Source organism: Rhinoderma darwinii, chromosome 5, assembly GCF_050947455.1.
Source record: "Rhinoderma darwinii isolate aRhiDar2 chromosome 5, aRhiDar2.hap1, whole genome shotgun sequence".
Lineage (NCBI taxonomy): Eukaryota > Metazoa > Chordata > Amphibia > Anura > Rhinodermatidae > Rhinoderma > Rhinoderma darwinii.
The window spans coordinates 134,193,958-134,206,817 of record NC_134691.1 but is presented as its reverse complement, the minus strand read 5'-3'; the positions used below and the strand labels follow the sequence as shown (position 1 = coordinate 134,206,817).

The 12,860-nt window shown below is 38.8% G+C and overlaps 1 protein-coding gene across 2 annotated transcripts in view; it reads right to left on the bottom strand.

Moving 5' to 3' along the window:
* ATP9B (ATPase phospholipid transporting 9B (putative)) overlaps nucleotides 1-12,860 on the bottom strand; it is a 286,527-nt gene that overhangs the window by 36,733 nt on the left and 236,934 nt on the right. For both annotated transcript variants that reach the window (XM_075826526.1, XM_075826527.1), the window contains exon 15: nucleotides 12,159-12,407. In XM_075826526.1, the coding sequence (XP_075682641.1) occupies nucleotides 12,159-12,407 (249 nt within the window). The remainder of the gene's footprint in view (nucleotides 1-12,158; nucleotides 12,408-12,860) is intronic.

Genomic DNA, 12,860 nt, shown 5'->3' with positions numbered 1-12,860 from the left:
TGCTGAAAAGACATACATTCTTAATTATTCTCCAATACGGAGTGATAGATTTTCCAAGAACAAGAGACTGTAAAAAATATCCAATAGAATGTTGATAAAATATAGATCTTGTAATTAGTTATATATGAGTAATGCATCTTACAAATAAAAACAGTCTAGACAGCTACCAAACAGATAAAAATATAACGTATTCTAAATCAAATTAGTCAATATAATTGATGATTGGATTGATCATGGCCAGCACAAAATGTTATAGAGTCCATTTCACTAAAAATAAAATAATCAGACTGGCAGGAGGACAAACCTTTAAAGCGAGCCTATTCCCTTAATTGTGTCAAGCGATTTGCTTTAATAAAACACTATTTTTATGCTCATTCTAACAAAAAGAAAGTGTAGGAATGATTGCATTTACTATGCAGACAGTATATGCTGCTTTTTCCCCCAAAATGTTTCATACATTTAAGGATAAGGCCACATAGAGCGGCACTTACCCGACCAACAACTGCGCCAGAACCAAATTCGGCGCGGCTAACAGCCTGTTAATGGCCGTGCCTTGTTCTGGGTAAAACAGCCCTGAATCTGCAAAATTGTGTGACCATGAAGGCTGTGTTAATTATTTGCGGGTAAAATTAAGTTTTACCCGCAACAATGCAAAACAATTAACAGGCTATTTGACAGCCACGCCAAATACGGTGACGGCGTGGTTGTTGGCTGCATCGCTGTCAGGTCAGTGCCACTCCGTGTGGCCTTACCATTAAGACATTAGCAACAAATAGTCGCAAGTTAGCATTTCGTTTTATAGATAAAGAAATGTAAAACTAAGACTATGTTCACATCGGAGTTGGAGCCTCTTTCGCAAATTCCGTCAAATCGGACTGAAAAAATAGTGCTGCATGTTTCTATAAAAACTACTGACACCTCCTCAGAACCCAACGGCCCCCATTTAAGTCAGGCTGGTCCGTCAGCTATCGATCGTGAGACAGATCTGGCACTGCGTCATGGCTTCCGTTTTAAACAGAAGCAATGACACAGATGTGAGCAGAACCGAAGTCTTCAAATTTCTTTTGCCCTTGTTACGCCTACTGAGCAATTCACTTCGTATTAACAAAATATGCATATCCACTACATTACATGTACATTATGCACTTCCTTGTATTGTAGCACAAAGTTTGGCAAGTTTATCAAAACTGGTACAAGAGAAAAGTGAAGCAGTTGCCCATGACAACCAATTAGGTAGCTGAAGTCATCTTCTACGGGGCCTCTGAAAAATGAAACTGTAATCTGATTGGGTGCCATGGGTAACTGCTCCACTCTCTCCTTGCATTAGTTTTGAGTAATCTCTCCAGTGACTGTATTTAAATGAATGCGAAAATTCTAATGAGTACAATAGACAACTTTGCTGCATTGACCAGTCTCCAAATTGGGGTAAGAAGGCCAAGCATAATACATAGTTTCATCAAATAGAGAATATTCATACAATTTTCTATTATACTTTGTGTATCAATATATCATGCTTTTAAAGATTTGTGCTAGTAGTCATTAAATGCAAAACCTCCATGGTTTACTATCAAAAGATGGAACGGTGGGGGCTAGAAGAAAAAAACAAAACAAAACACCAGAATCGGTGAGGTGCTGGCAATCTAATAGATGTCAGCTGCAGTTTTTTGGGCCAGTGACAGAACCTCTTTAAGGATAAACATGACATAAACACAGTCCATTAAGCACCTGTAGTGCTTAAAAGCTATGTAAACATTCGAGGGCATTTTTTGTGTGGTGTATGTACATGTATTAAATTGAACAACTTAGAAGTGATGAATATTCGGGTTTGATAAGCTGTCAGACGAACACAGGAGCTGCTCTCAGCAGAGCCATCACACTAACACATTGACTAATTCGGTGAAAGCAGCGAGACGCAGCTTCTATGTAAAGTAGATGCATACAAGCTGCATTTCTAAAAGTAAAAAAAAATTTTTTTAATAAAAATTATATTACAAATATGTTTTTTACACATTAATACATACATTTAATAAAAACAATGAAAAAAATGCCCTCAAACATTTTGGGCTCATTCAGACGAATGTGAATAACGTCCGTGTGCTGCGCAGGGAAATCACGGGCAGCACACGGACCCATTTATTTCAATAGTTTTCACGCAGCGTGTGTCCGTTGCGTAAAACTCAATGCATGTCCTATATTGGTGCATTTTTCACGAACCTATCGCCCATTGAAGTCAATGGGTGCGTGAAAATCACGCACAGCACACGGATGCGTGTGCTGTGCGTGAATTACGCATCAATTCAATTGAAAATAATAATTAAAAAAATGATGTGCTTTGTGAGTGCGTGAATAACGCATGCCACTCGCAAAGCGCACATGCAATAACGCAACACATGGACCAGATTCACGCGCGTGAATTTGATATGCTCGTGTGAATGTAGCCTTACATAGCCTTTAAGTTTCAATACGGAACCACTCTTGTATTTAACTTATAAAACAAACAGTATTTTTAGCTAGGTAAGCCGAGCTACGTCAACAGCATTGGCTGCAGCATGTTAGTGTATTTTGCGCTACTAATTTAGCAAACATTTCAGGTAAAATATAAATCCTACAAATGGACATCGAGGGTGTGGGTGATAGGTTTGTGGGTTGTATAGACACCCCAAACTTCTACTGCAGTTTAAAGCATTTCACTTATAGCTAACATACTTTTATAGCCGTAGATTATATAGATTAAAAGGGATTCAATATCATCATTTAAAGGTCTAAACCTGATTTTGGTGCATCAATAGTCTGAATATTAGTTCAGAAAATCCAATATCTGCCTCTATCAATTATTCAGATGTGATTTTATATACATAATTTTGAATACATTAAAGGCCACTTACACCTTTGAAATAATTTAATTTTTTATAAAAATGTCCATCAGTGTGATTGGTGCAACTTTTAAAATACTTATTAAAAATTAATTTTACTTTTTGACATACAGCGGTTTTGTATACTGTATACAGAGCAGCTGTATCTAGCACTAAAACCTGTATCTGTCATGTCCGCGGGACTGATGGGTTCAGTGTCAGCGGGTCCTGCATGTCTCCGATGTCTCATGTTGCTATCGATCACATCTAAGTTCATAACTTAAATGTGATCGATTACAGGTGGATCCTGCCTGTCAGAGACAGGCAGTACCCGCTTTCACTGATGCAGTCAGCCCTGTGGTCCTGACGGATTAAGGTCTTAGCACACGGTACAGCTACTCCGCATAGAGAATACAAAGCTGTATCTCAAAAAGTAAAAATAATTTTTAATAAAAAGTATTTCGAAAGTTGCACCAATCACACTGATACACATTTTTATTAAAAAAACGATTTCAAAAGGTGTAAAAAAATTGCCTTTAAGTCTGTATTCTTTGTATTTAAAAAACAAAAAAAAGTGACTTTATTCATAGCATACAAATAAATGTCTTCCTTCGTGGTTTATGTTTAACATTTCCACACGTGACTGTTATTTTCTCCAGAAACCTATTCACTCAAAGCTACTATTCTTTACAGACCTCTTGTCAACAGCAGAGCTTAGATTTTTCAACTTGCACATTTCAAGTACTTACCACCTACTAACCTCAACTTTGGCTGCTGTTCCGTCATTATCTGGTGGCAGCAAACCTATACAGAATCTATTACAAGACGTCACATTAAGTGTTCTAAACACAACGGATTTAATCACATACTAAGTAAAAGCTATTCCACAAAAGCAGTCCTAAGGTGTAAAAAGTCCAAGGCTCACAATATTTTTGACCAAAACACTGGGAGTTCGAATTCTCGGTGAAATGCTGGCACACTTGTTAGCTTAAAATGACAATTAAAACAAAGCAGTAAATCAAACAGCATGGGCTTTTTAATTTTCATTAGCAGCAAGACATTAGTAAAATGATGTAGAACAATTACTCACAAAAAGCTACTGCAGGTTTTAATGCAGTGACCTTTGGCTTTCCAGAAATGTATCGGATTCTTAGATATAACTTTTAACTACCTCATTCTTTTATATAGATTGTTGTTGCCAATACAGATAGATAACAATTGAATTACCAAGTCCTAAATTAACTAACCATTTGACCGATTTCAAGAAGATGAATGCGATTTATTTTCTACTTACTAATAAAAGACAATGAAACATGGCACTGACTGCAACTGTTGCAGGAAATTCATACAAAGTGGATGTATAACAATCTTTAAAATCATTTAGGCTGTAGTTCACTTCTCTGATTAAAGGGGAAATACAGTAAAGCATCATACAAATCAATGGCCCCTTGTTTCGAATGTAGTGTTGTCATACTGCGTGACAGGAAAAGGTACGGACGCTCACAAGAAAGCCTTTTATAAGCTCAATGCCCACACATATATATATCGCTGTTCTATATTCCCTTTAAAAATGATGTTTGACTGTTGTAGGACTAGTTGTAAAAACATGATTATGGAAATGTACATACTTTTATAATTGGAAGTGTAAAAAAGAATCCATTTCATTGAGGTACATTTTTAGTAGCCGTAAAGTTTCATAATATTATGGTATTCTGTATAGGAATTTATTGCATGTTTTGTATATTTCTTTAAATGGTCACTAACTTTTGCCAAACTTTGCATAAATCAATAGTACAAGCAAATAAGAAACTTTGTAATATATCTTATTAGAGAAAAAGGCGCCCCTCTCTCTCCACTTTACTGAGGCTCCTCCCCCCTCCTTCCTAATTGTTCACTCACTCTGTATTTACTGCTAAATCCATCTACTCAAGAAGAGACGAACTAAAGGATCAGGTTATAGCTGCCCATTAAAGTCTATGGAGAGGGGAGGAGGGTGCAGGAGCAGAGTAAGAGAGAGGCAGAGAGACAAACAGTGATGCTGCAGCAGCTTCCTAGTAGGTGTTATATCTCTCTCTCCAGCGCTGGATTCACAGCTACAATGCTCACTACTGCTGTTTAATGTCCTCTATGCAGCTGCTTCTATAAATGGAAAGACCTAGAAGAGTAGTATTCTTCTATTATATGTGTGCAGTGTTTAGAAGACATGATGACTCTACCCTCTTGCTCAGGGAAAACTGAGAATTACAGAGAGAGCCTGCAGAGGGGAAAACTGCTGAATAATGCAGAATACAAGACATATAATGGCCAGAAATAGTGTTATTCCTCATGTACACACATTCCTGAAGGAATTTAGAGGCAGATTTTTCCACCTGCAAAAAAACTCAGTGTGAACAGGCTTAAGGCTGCATAGAGTGGAATTGACCTGGTTCGCGCCCTCTCTATGCGGTTGTCAAATTGTTAATGGCCACGCGATGCTTCGGGTAAAACTGCTGGTTACCTGCAAAATTGTGTGGTCATTAATGAATAGACAATTTTGCCAGCCTTACCCTTAAGCGATATGATGAAAAAACGATGCAACCCAAGCCCCAGTTAAATGGCAAAATCAGCTGCATCTGTGCCAAACAAACACATTGTACATCACATGTACATACATTTACGGTTTATGTAAAAGATGTATGTGCACAAGTGCAGCAAACGTATAAAAATAACACATGGTGCATAGAAAACTTGCATACAGGCACATATGTCATGAACTGCTAATATACACAGATAGCACTCCTATACAAGTGACTGTGCTAAACTCTGACCTGCAAACGTAACATAGGACTAAAGATAAACCCCCTGGAACACATCATTATGTCCACAACTTCACTTCCTAACCTTTTTAATCTAAAAGCTATGCCGACACTTAAAGCTTAGCATCCTGCAATTTGCCGAATTAAAATGTACAAAAAGAAATGCAAAAAAATAAAAATCTACTAATACTTAAAACACAAGTGTCTCAAATTAAAGATTGATAAGGAAATAAACTCAGTAAATTTTAGTAGTTTTCCCAATTTAACAAACTGGTGTGCTACTCCCAGACAGGAAGCGTGAACTTCCTGTGCTTATTTTGAGTGACGCGTGTAACCTTTGAAACTTCCATCCATCAATCTGCACTGTAATTAATTCTGTTTTTGCTTTTAAATGCTATGGTTAGCTCTGTCTGAGACTCCAAATAAAACACCCTACTCCCGGAAGATACACTTATATATATATATATATATATGCAACAGGTGACAAGAGTACCAAAAGTTGAACCATTCTGGATTATCAAATGGCCATAGAGGAAAAAAAATTGAAAATTCTATATCTGCCGTACATATTAAATTTAAGTAAAGAGATTAAAAAAACTATGCATAAAATATATATATATATAGCTGTGTATCAGTTTTATCACCTAATAAGAAAAGAGGCCCATGCATTTGTACGCCTCACTATAAATGACAATTTAATGACAAGCACATTCAGCTGTCATTGTTTTAATTACAAGCGTTGACTATTAAAATATAATACAATTATGACTTTAGAAATACTGCTCAAGCATTTAATAAGAATGTCGGTCAATAGCTTAGACAACATATAGAGCATTTATTCCTCATAGGGCACCAAAGGTCAGGCAAATGATGGTTTTATGCTGCTGACAATGATTTGCTCTTTGCATTGACAAAACAACAACAATTAGTCTTACTTCAATGAACGCACGCAAAAATGAATTAAACAAAATGACAGAGCTCATACATTACACAAGGCACCATCAGTAGCGTGCCTCTTCTGACTTAAACAATATTTAAACTCTTTGCTCAATTTACATTACTCCATTTATAAGACAAAACGTATTTCCCTTTAATCTTGAAAATATCCAGAAAAACAAGTGGATGAAACAGGGATTCTACAGAGTAAGGCCCCATGCACTTGACTGTAAAAACGTCCGCTTCTATTGTGCACAAACACCTTCCCGTTTGTTTACAGGAAGGTGTCCAGCCCGTAAAAATGTTCTGAAAATTATGGAACATGTCCGTCCTTTGGAATTTTATGGGCCATGCTCCCATACTTTGTACGGGAGAACGGACGGCCCGAAAATGCAGATGGCCGTCCGTGCCTGCAATCGCGGGCCGTGATTACGGGCACAGCCGTGTGCATGGGGCCTTATAATTACATCTTACATTTCTCTATAACTAATCACTAAACATAAAATAAACATAAATCTTTTAAAAAAAAAAAAAGGCTTGTCCCACAATTCCTATCAATGTTATTTGAGCATGGGATGTTGATGAATTCTGCAAAGTACAGCTATGAAAAACTAAGTATGGTTTGCCAGATAAACAAATCGGATATTGCCCGCTTATGTTTAGGACCAATCCGTATACTACATTGCACATCCCTGTGAAGTTATCTCACAGCAGTATTTCTCAGGCACACTGCTCTCCCCCTTTTTGCTTTTACCTCGGCCACTTTTCTGGATCGAGATATGGATGCGCAGTCTGCGATTATCTGTAGCAGGGAAATTCAGTCTGCAGGGGAATCCGAGCAATCATGTGGATTAGCGCACAGTCACGTGATTCAGTGCTGTTAACCACTCAAGCAGCAGCAGTAGCTGAGACAGGGGTTTAGTGACTCCCGTCCATAATACTTCTGTATTGCAGCGTATTGTTGCCTGTCAGTGTAAAACTCAGCCATGGCCTAGCAGGCATCCATACAGGCAGACCTGGGGGGCCTTAATTAGGCCCCCGGCTGCCATTGGCACCCTGCAATTGCAGGGTGCCGATGCGGTGAGACAGGGAGCACCCTCCCTCTAAAACCACTTGGATGCGGCACTCGCTATTGAGGGGTTAAACGGGTGAGATCCATGTTGAAATCAATCCCGCCCGTTAGTGTAGGCGTCCGGCTTTCTTTAGACCGCCCAACACTTGCTTTAGCCAGAACAGGACACCCGTGCCGGGCTTATGTCAGAGTGATAAGGTGGCGTTCTGGCATAAGTACCCTAAACGGCCGCCGTGAAACGGCGTATTGGCTGGCGTTAATGGGTTGAAGGGTTATTCCCAAAATACATTTATGGCAGATAAATGTCTGATAGATGGGGGTTCCAGCTCTGGGACCCGCACCTATATCGAGAACGAGGGTCACATAAAATGGGGAGAGCCTCTCGCATACATGGCCCCCTTTCCACTAGTGCCCGTCCATAATCTGCGGCCAGCGGCAGCCTCACCAGCTGAGACAGGGGTCTAGTGACTCCCGTCCGTAATATAGGTGCAGGTCCCAGAGCTGGAACCTCCATCTATTAGACATTTATTGCATATTGTGATTGATGGCATATCCTGTGGATATGCAGTAAATGTCCAATTTGGGAATACCCTTTTAATGAATACGGGGAAAAAATATTTTAGGGCTCAAAGTATTGGTGGGAAAACCCCTTTAAGAATATTGCAACTTTAAGGCCTCCTGTACACGCTGCGTATTTGCTTCGGAATTTCCATCCTGATTTTCCGTTCAGAAATTCTGCAGCGTATTACAGTAGCAGCAAAGTGGAGAAGATATCAACATATCACACGCATACACTACAGAAAACATCTGCAGAAAGTACCTGCGAAAATTGATTTGCGGAGCAGATTATAAATCTACAGCATATAAGTTTTTTTTGTTTTTTTTTGCATTGGCCATAAAGGCCCTTTCACGCAGGCCAATCATCGAACAAAAGAGCATTCATATAAACGCTCATTCCCGATCATTACCCGGTGTAAACAGGGCAAAGATCAGTCGATAAACAAGCAAACACTTGTTCATCGGCTGATGGGATCTTTTATGCGGCCGACATGATGTAAATGCATGGGGACGAACTATCATAGTAACGATCATTGCGCCTTGTGACTGGAGCAAACAAGTGTTTTATTGTCAATCGGCGCTCGTTTTCCAGGCCAATATCAGGCGGTCTAAAATTTCCTTAAGTGGCCATCTTAATATGAATATATGAATTAACTTTCATACTTTATCAGAAATCCCCCCGCCCCGCTTCCCCCAGGCTGGCCAGAGAGAAACAATGAAGCCGTGACTCAGCCCATACATTGCCTCTGCCTAATCTCCCCGTAAACTGTGTGGAGAAAGCAGTCACGCTATACGGGGAGAGGACAAGGAGGCATTAGACGGAGTAACTAATAAACCTCATCAGCTATTGATAGATGTCAATGTCTTTTCATTACAGTACTACAACCAATGATGACATATAATTTTGGATGTGACCTGCCCACCACAGTATATAAATAGTCCTGGATCGGCTCATTATAAAAGCATACCTGTCAGTGCATACCTAGTAACTGCACATCAGAGCACTATTTTCCGGTCCACTGTCCAGTAATGATACTGCAATAGTGATATAAGTGCAGAGTATACAGCCGGCATACACTGCTGATTAGGACAATAATTGTAATACTTAATAAAAAAAAGCAATAAATCTGTGGCTTATGGTAAGCAGTACTTCGCAAACAAGACCAATCAATGTTCAGTGGCCAGAAGAGGGCAAAGGTCTATAAGGTCCCTGTTCACAGCATGTTGTTGAATTAGATGGACTTGTGACCTCTGCACTCTCCAGCAGACATCCCAGGTTTATATCCTTTCATGATTGTTCATTACATTAAGTCAGCAATAGCTTTCCACGCTTGATGTGTACATACACTTATGACAATTAAACCCCATGTAGTTATGATTTTGTCAATGACTTTTCCTGCTTACAAGCAATGTTTGTTATGCAGCGGCTGTTCGTCTCGTCGGTGATAGACACATGAAACTTTTTACCTTCTCGGAGAAAATGAAATATTGATCACTTATCATAAGAAACAATGAGCAGAGTATAATCAGACACCGCATTTTGAATACTAAAAGAGAAACTAATCCAGCAGAGCTTTGACAATAATATAGCACATGCCCTGTGTTATGTGTCTTCAGGTGACAGCTTGTTACCATCGGAGATCAGGCACATATCAGCGAGCTAATGCCATGGCAGGAACACGCACCAGCACAAAATGGGTTATTATCATAATTTACTATAGAAATGTAGTATTTCATTGTGCACTGTTGTGTGTCCAAGAAAAAAATAAATCACTTTATAATGTTGAATGTCTATAAACAAGAGATTTTTTTTGAACATTCTGTCAATTTCAATAGAATTTATTCCTAAATTTAGGTTTATTGGCACAACCTGATTGCTCCGTGATGCTATATTTTAACCTGTCCAATCCTTTACTTTCCCCAAGTTCTTCCTCCCATCCTCCATTGAGTTGGGCCAAATGAACATGTTAAAGTGAATCTTTCACTGATCTATAAGATGCACATGGTATAGCGGGCACTAAATGCACCCAAAGAACTGTTCTAAATACGTATGTGAATTATGGTAGAGGAACCACACAATCCCAGACTGAAAGGTGCCTTTATTAGCAAATGGGGCATGATTTCAGCAGCTGCAACAGTACCTTGCTTATAGATGATCTTTTTTAAAGGGGTCTGTCAGGGAAGACAGCTGACATATGAGGGATTATTGAGCTCTAAACAGATTAGAAATAAGGTCTGTCTTTTTTTCAGGAACCAGCGCCACTCTTGTCCTTGGGCTTTGTCTGGTCTTGCAGCTTTGCCCCCCAAATTTAGTGCATTTTGCAACTCATCTTCGCTACGCTACTTTTTCTAGACTGCGGCAGTTCTTAGATTAAAGGAGTTGTCTGTAGTGAGACCACCGATTAAATGTATCTAGAAAATGTCATATAAAAAGTCAAAAACAACCTTAACTGACGAGGTCCATGATATTGTTGCTTTGTAAATGTAATTAGGAAATATAGAAAATGGAACATATAAAACATTGGGTGAGATTTTCTAAAAGTAGCCATACACATTAAATAAATGTTGGCCGTCGAACTCTAACTTATGTGGGGGTATCCCGATGGCAATGTTGGAAAGAAAAAAGGTTCAGGGATGTTGGATGTCTAGCAGTGCAATATCCGCCTCTCCCCACTGAAAAACCATGCACTCTAGGTCGAGCATAGCATTCTGCCATCAGCTATCTTAAAGGGTCTTCCCCAGAATTGAAAAAACATGGCTGCTTGCCTTAAAAAACAGTGCACCACCTGTCCATGGGTTGTGACTGGTATTGCAGCTCGGTTCCAATTAAGTAACTGGTGCTGAGCTGTAATGCCACACACAACCTTTGGTCAGGTGTGGTGGGGTTTTGGAAAAGAAGCAGCCATGTTTTTCTAATTCTGGAAAACCTCTAAGTGAATGGCCAGTGTTTATGGCCATATACGTCTAAATAATGGAATAGTAAATAATAGTAAAATATACATTTTGTCCCAAAATATTGGCGTATATTAAGTACAGCCATGAGATGGAATAGCGAACAAAAATGTGTCCAACACGCCTAGCAAGTTGCAAGAAATTGATCACTTGCACCGTTTAGATACATTTGCCTCAATTTGCCCAATTTCTAGCGACTCCTAAATACATGCATACTACGGCACTATTTATAAATCTCCCTTAAATTGTTTTTATATTGTTACCATATATTTCAATGTTCCTACTCAGTAAGTGTAACTTCTTGGAAATGGCACCATTTAAAATGACACAGAAAAATTATGTAATAGTATTTAAACATAGGCCACCTCCAGGGTTAAAATGATGTTTATCCAGTGACAGTGCCATATATTAAGCAAATCTGTTTAGACGTGGAAATGCTGAGTGTAAGGTAAAAACATCAATTGAACCATTTGCTTGCATAAAGCTCTAGGGTGCAATATTTAAAACACTTTATTCAATAAAAAATGCTTTTAAAATGGTACTTTGGTGATTGGGAAAAACTGGAATCATCTGTCAATGTGACTGCAAGAAAGTTCAATAAGCTAAATAATGAACCATTTACATTATTTTCCTCAGGCTCCATGACTCGTGTCCATAGTACTCTTAAAAAAATTATGATGTAGCCCTTGTACTTTGTAAATCACAGGATGCACATTTCTACCTTTTGTGAGCTAAAATTATATGTAGCAAAAAAGCAAATATAATTTATTGGCTAGAAACAAATATGAGATTTTTGTTATTCTGAAAATCTTTTTTGAGGACAATGCATTTTCACATAATTGGGGCACTATTTTCTAAACCTTAAATAAAGCGTTAAAGGGAAATCTATCCGATTAAAAAAAAATATCTGTTTTTCCCCCCTAAACTTGATCAAAAATGCTATCAAAACCAATAGAAACAAAAAACTTCATTGGGAAACTTTAGTACACTGACCTCATCAGGGCTCGAGGCTTGGTAGGTGCGGTTATCATCACTGAAGTCCTGATCCACTTCAGCATACTCCGTTTCTCCATTTACTCCGGCACGTGATTCATAGACAGGAGTAACATTATGGCATAAAGCGATTGCTTTCACTGCCTCGTGGACCCGGCTGTTCACAGTCTTACGTACTTTAGGTGCTGAAGACTGGACTTTTCTTGAAGGAGTTGAGTTGGTATTGTTATTAGTTGTTTGAGGCTGCGCCTTAGACAGAGATAAAATAAAAGGGCACTTTCATGAAAGTATATCAAATAATGACATGTGAGTATAAAGTCCAATGTGGGATGTTATCATAGAGGGTTAGAAAAATAAAAAACTTACCAAAATTGACAAGCCTGACCACGACTTATGGTACATTTCTCGATCAAGTATTTGCGTGAACAGCAATTGCCTATTATTATTGGAACATCTCATTGAAGGGTAGTGTACAAATTTTTAATTAGTCTGAAGCTAGCCATACACATTAAAGATTTCGTTGGGATTGATGACAATCTAATGTGTATGGGAGCAGCAAGGCAGCTTTAGGCTATGTTCACACGGAGTGTTATGCAGGCGGAATTTCTGGCTCAAAATTCCGTTTGGAAGTTTGAGGCAGATTTTCCTCTCCCTACACGATGATTTTCGCAGCGTTTTTCGCCCACGGCCATTGAGCGCCGC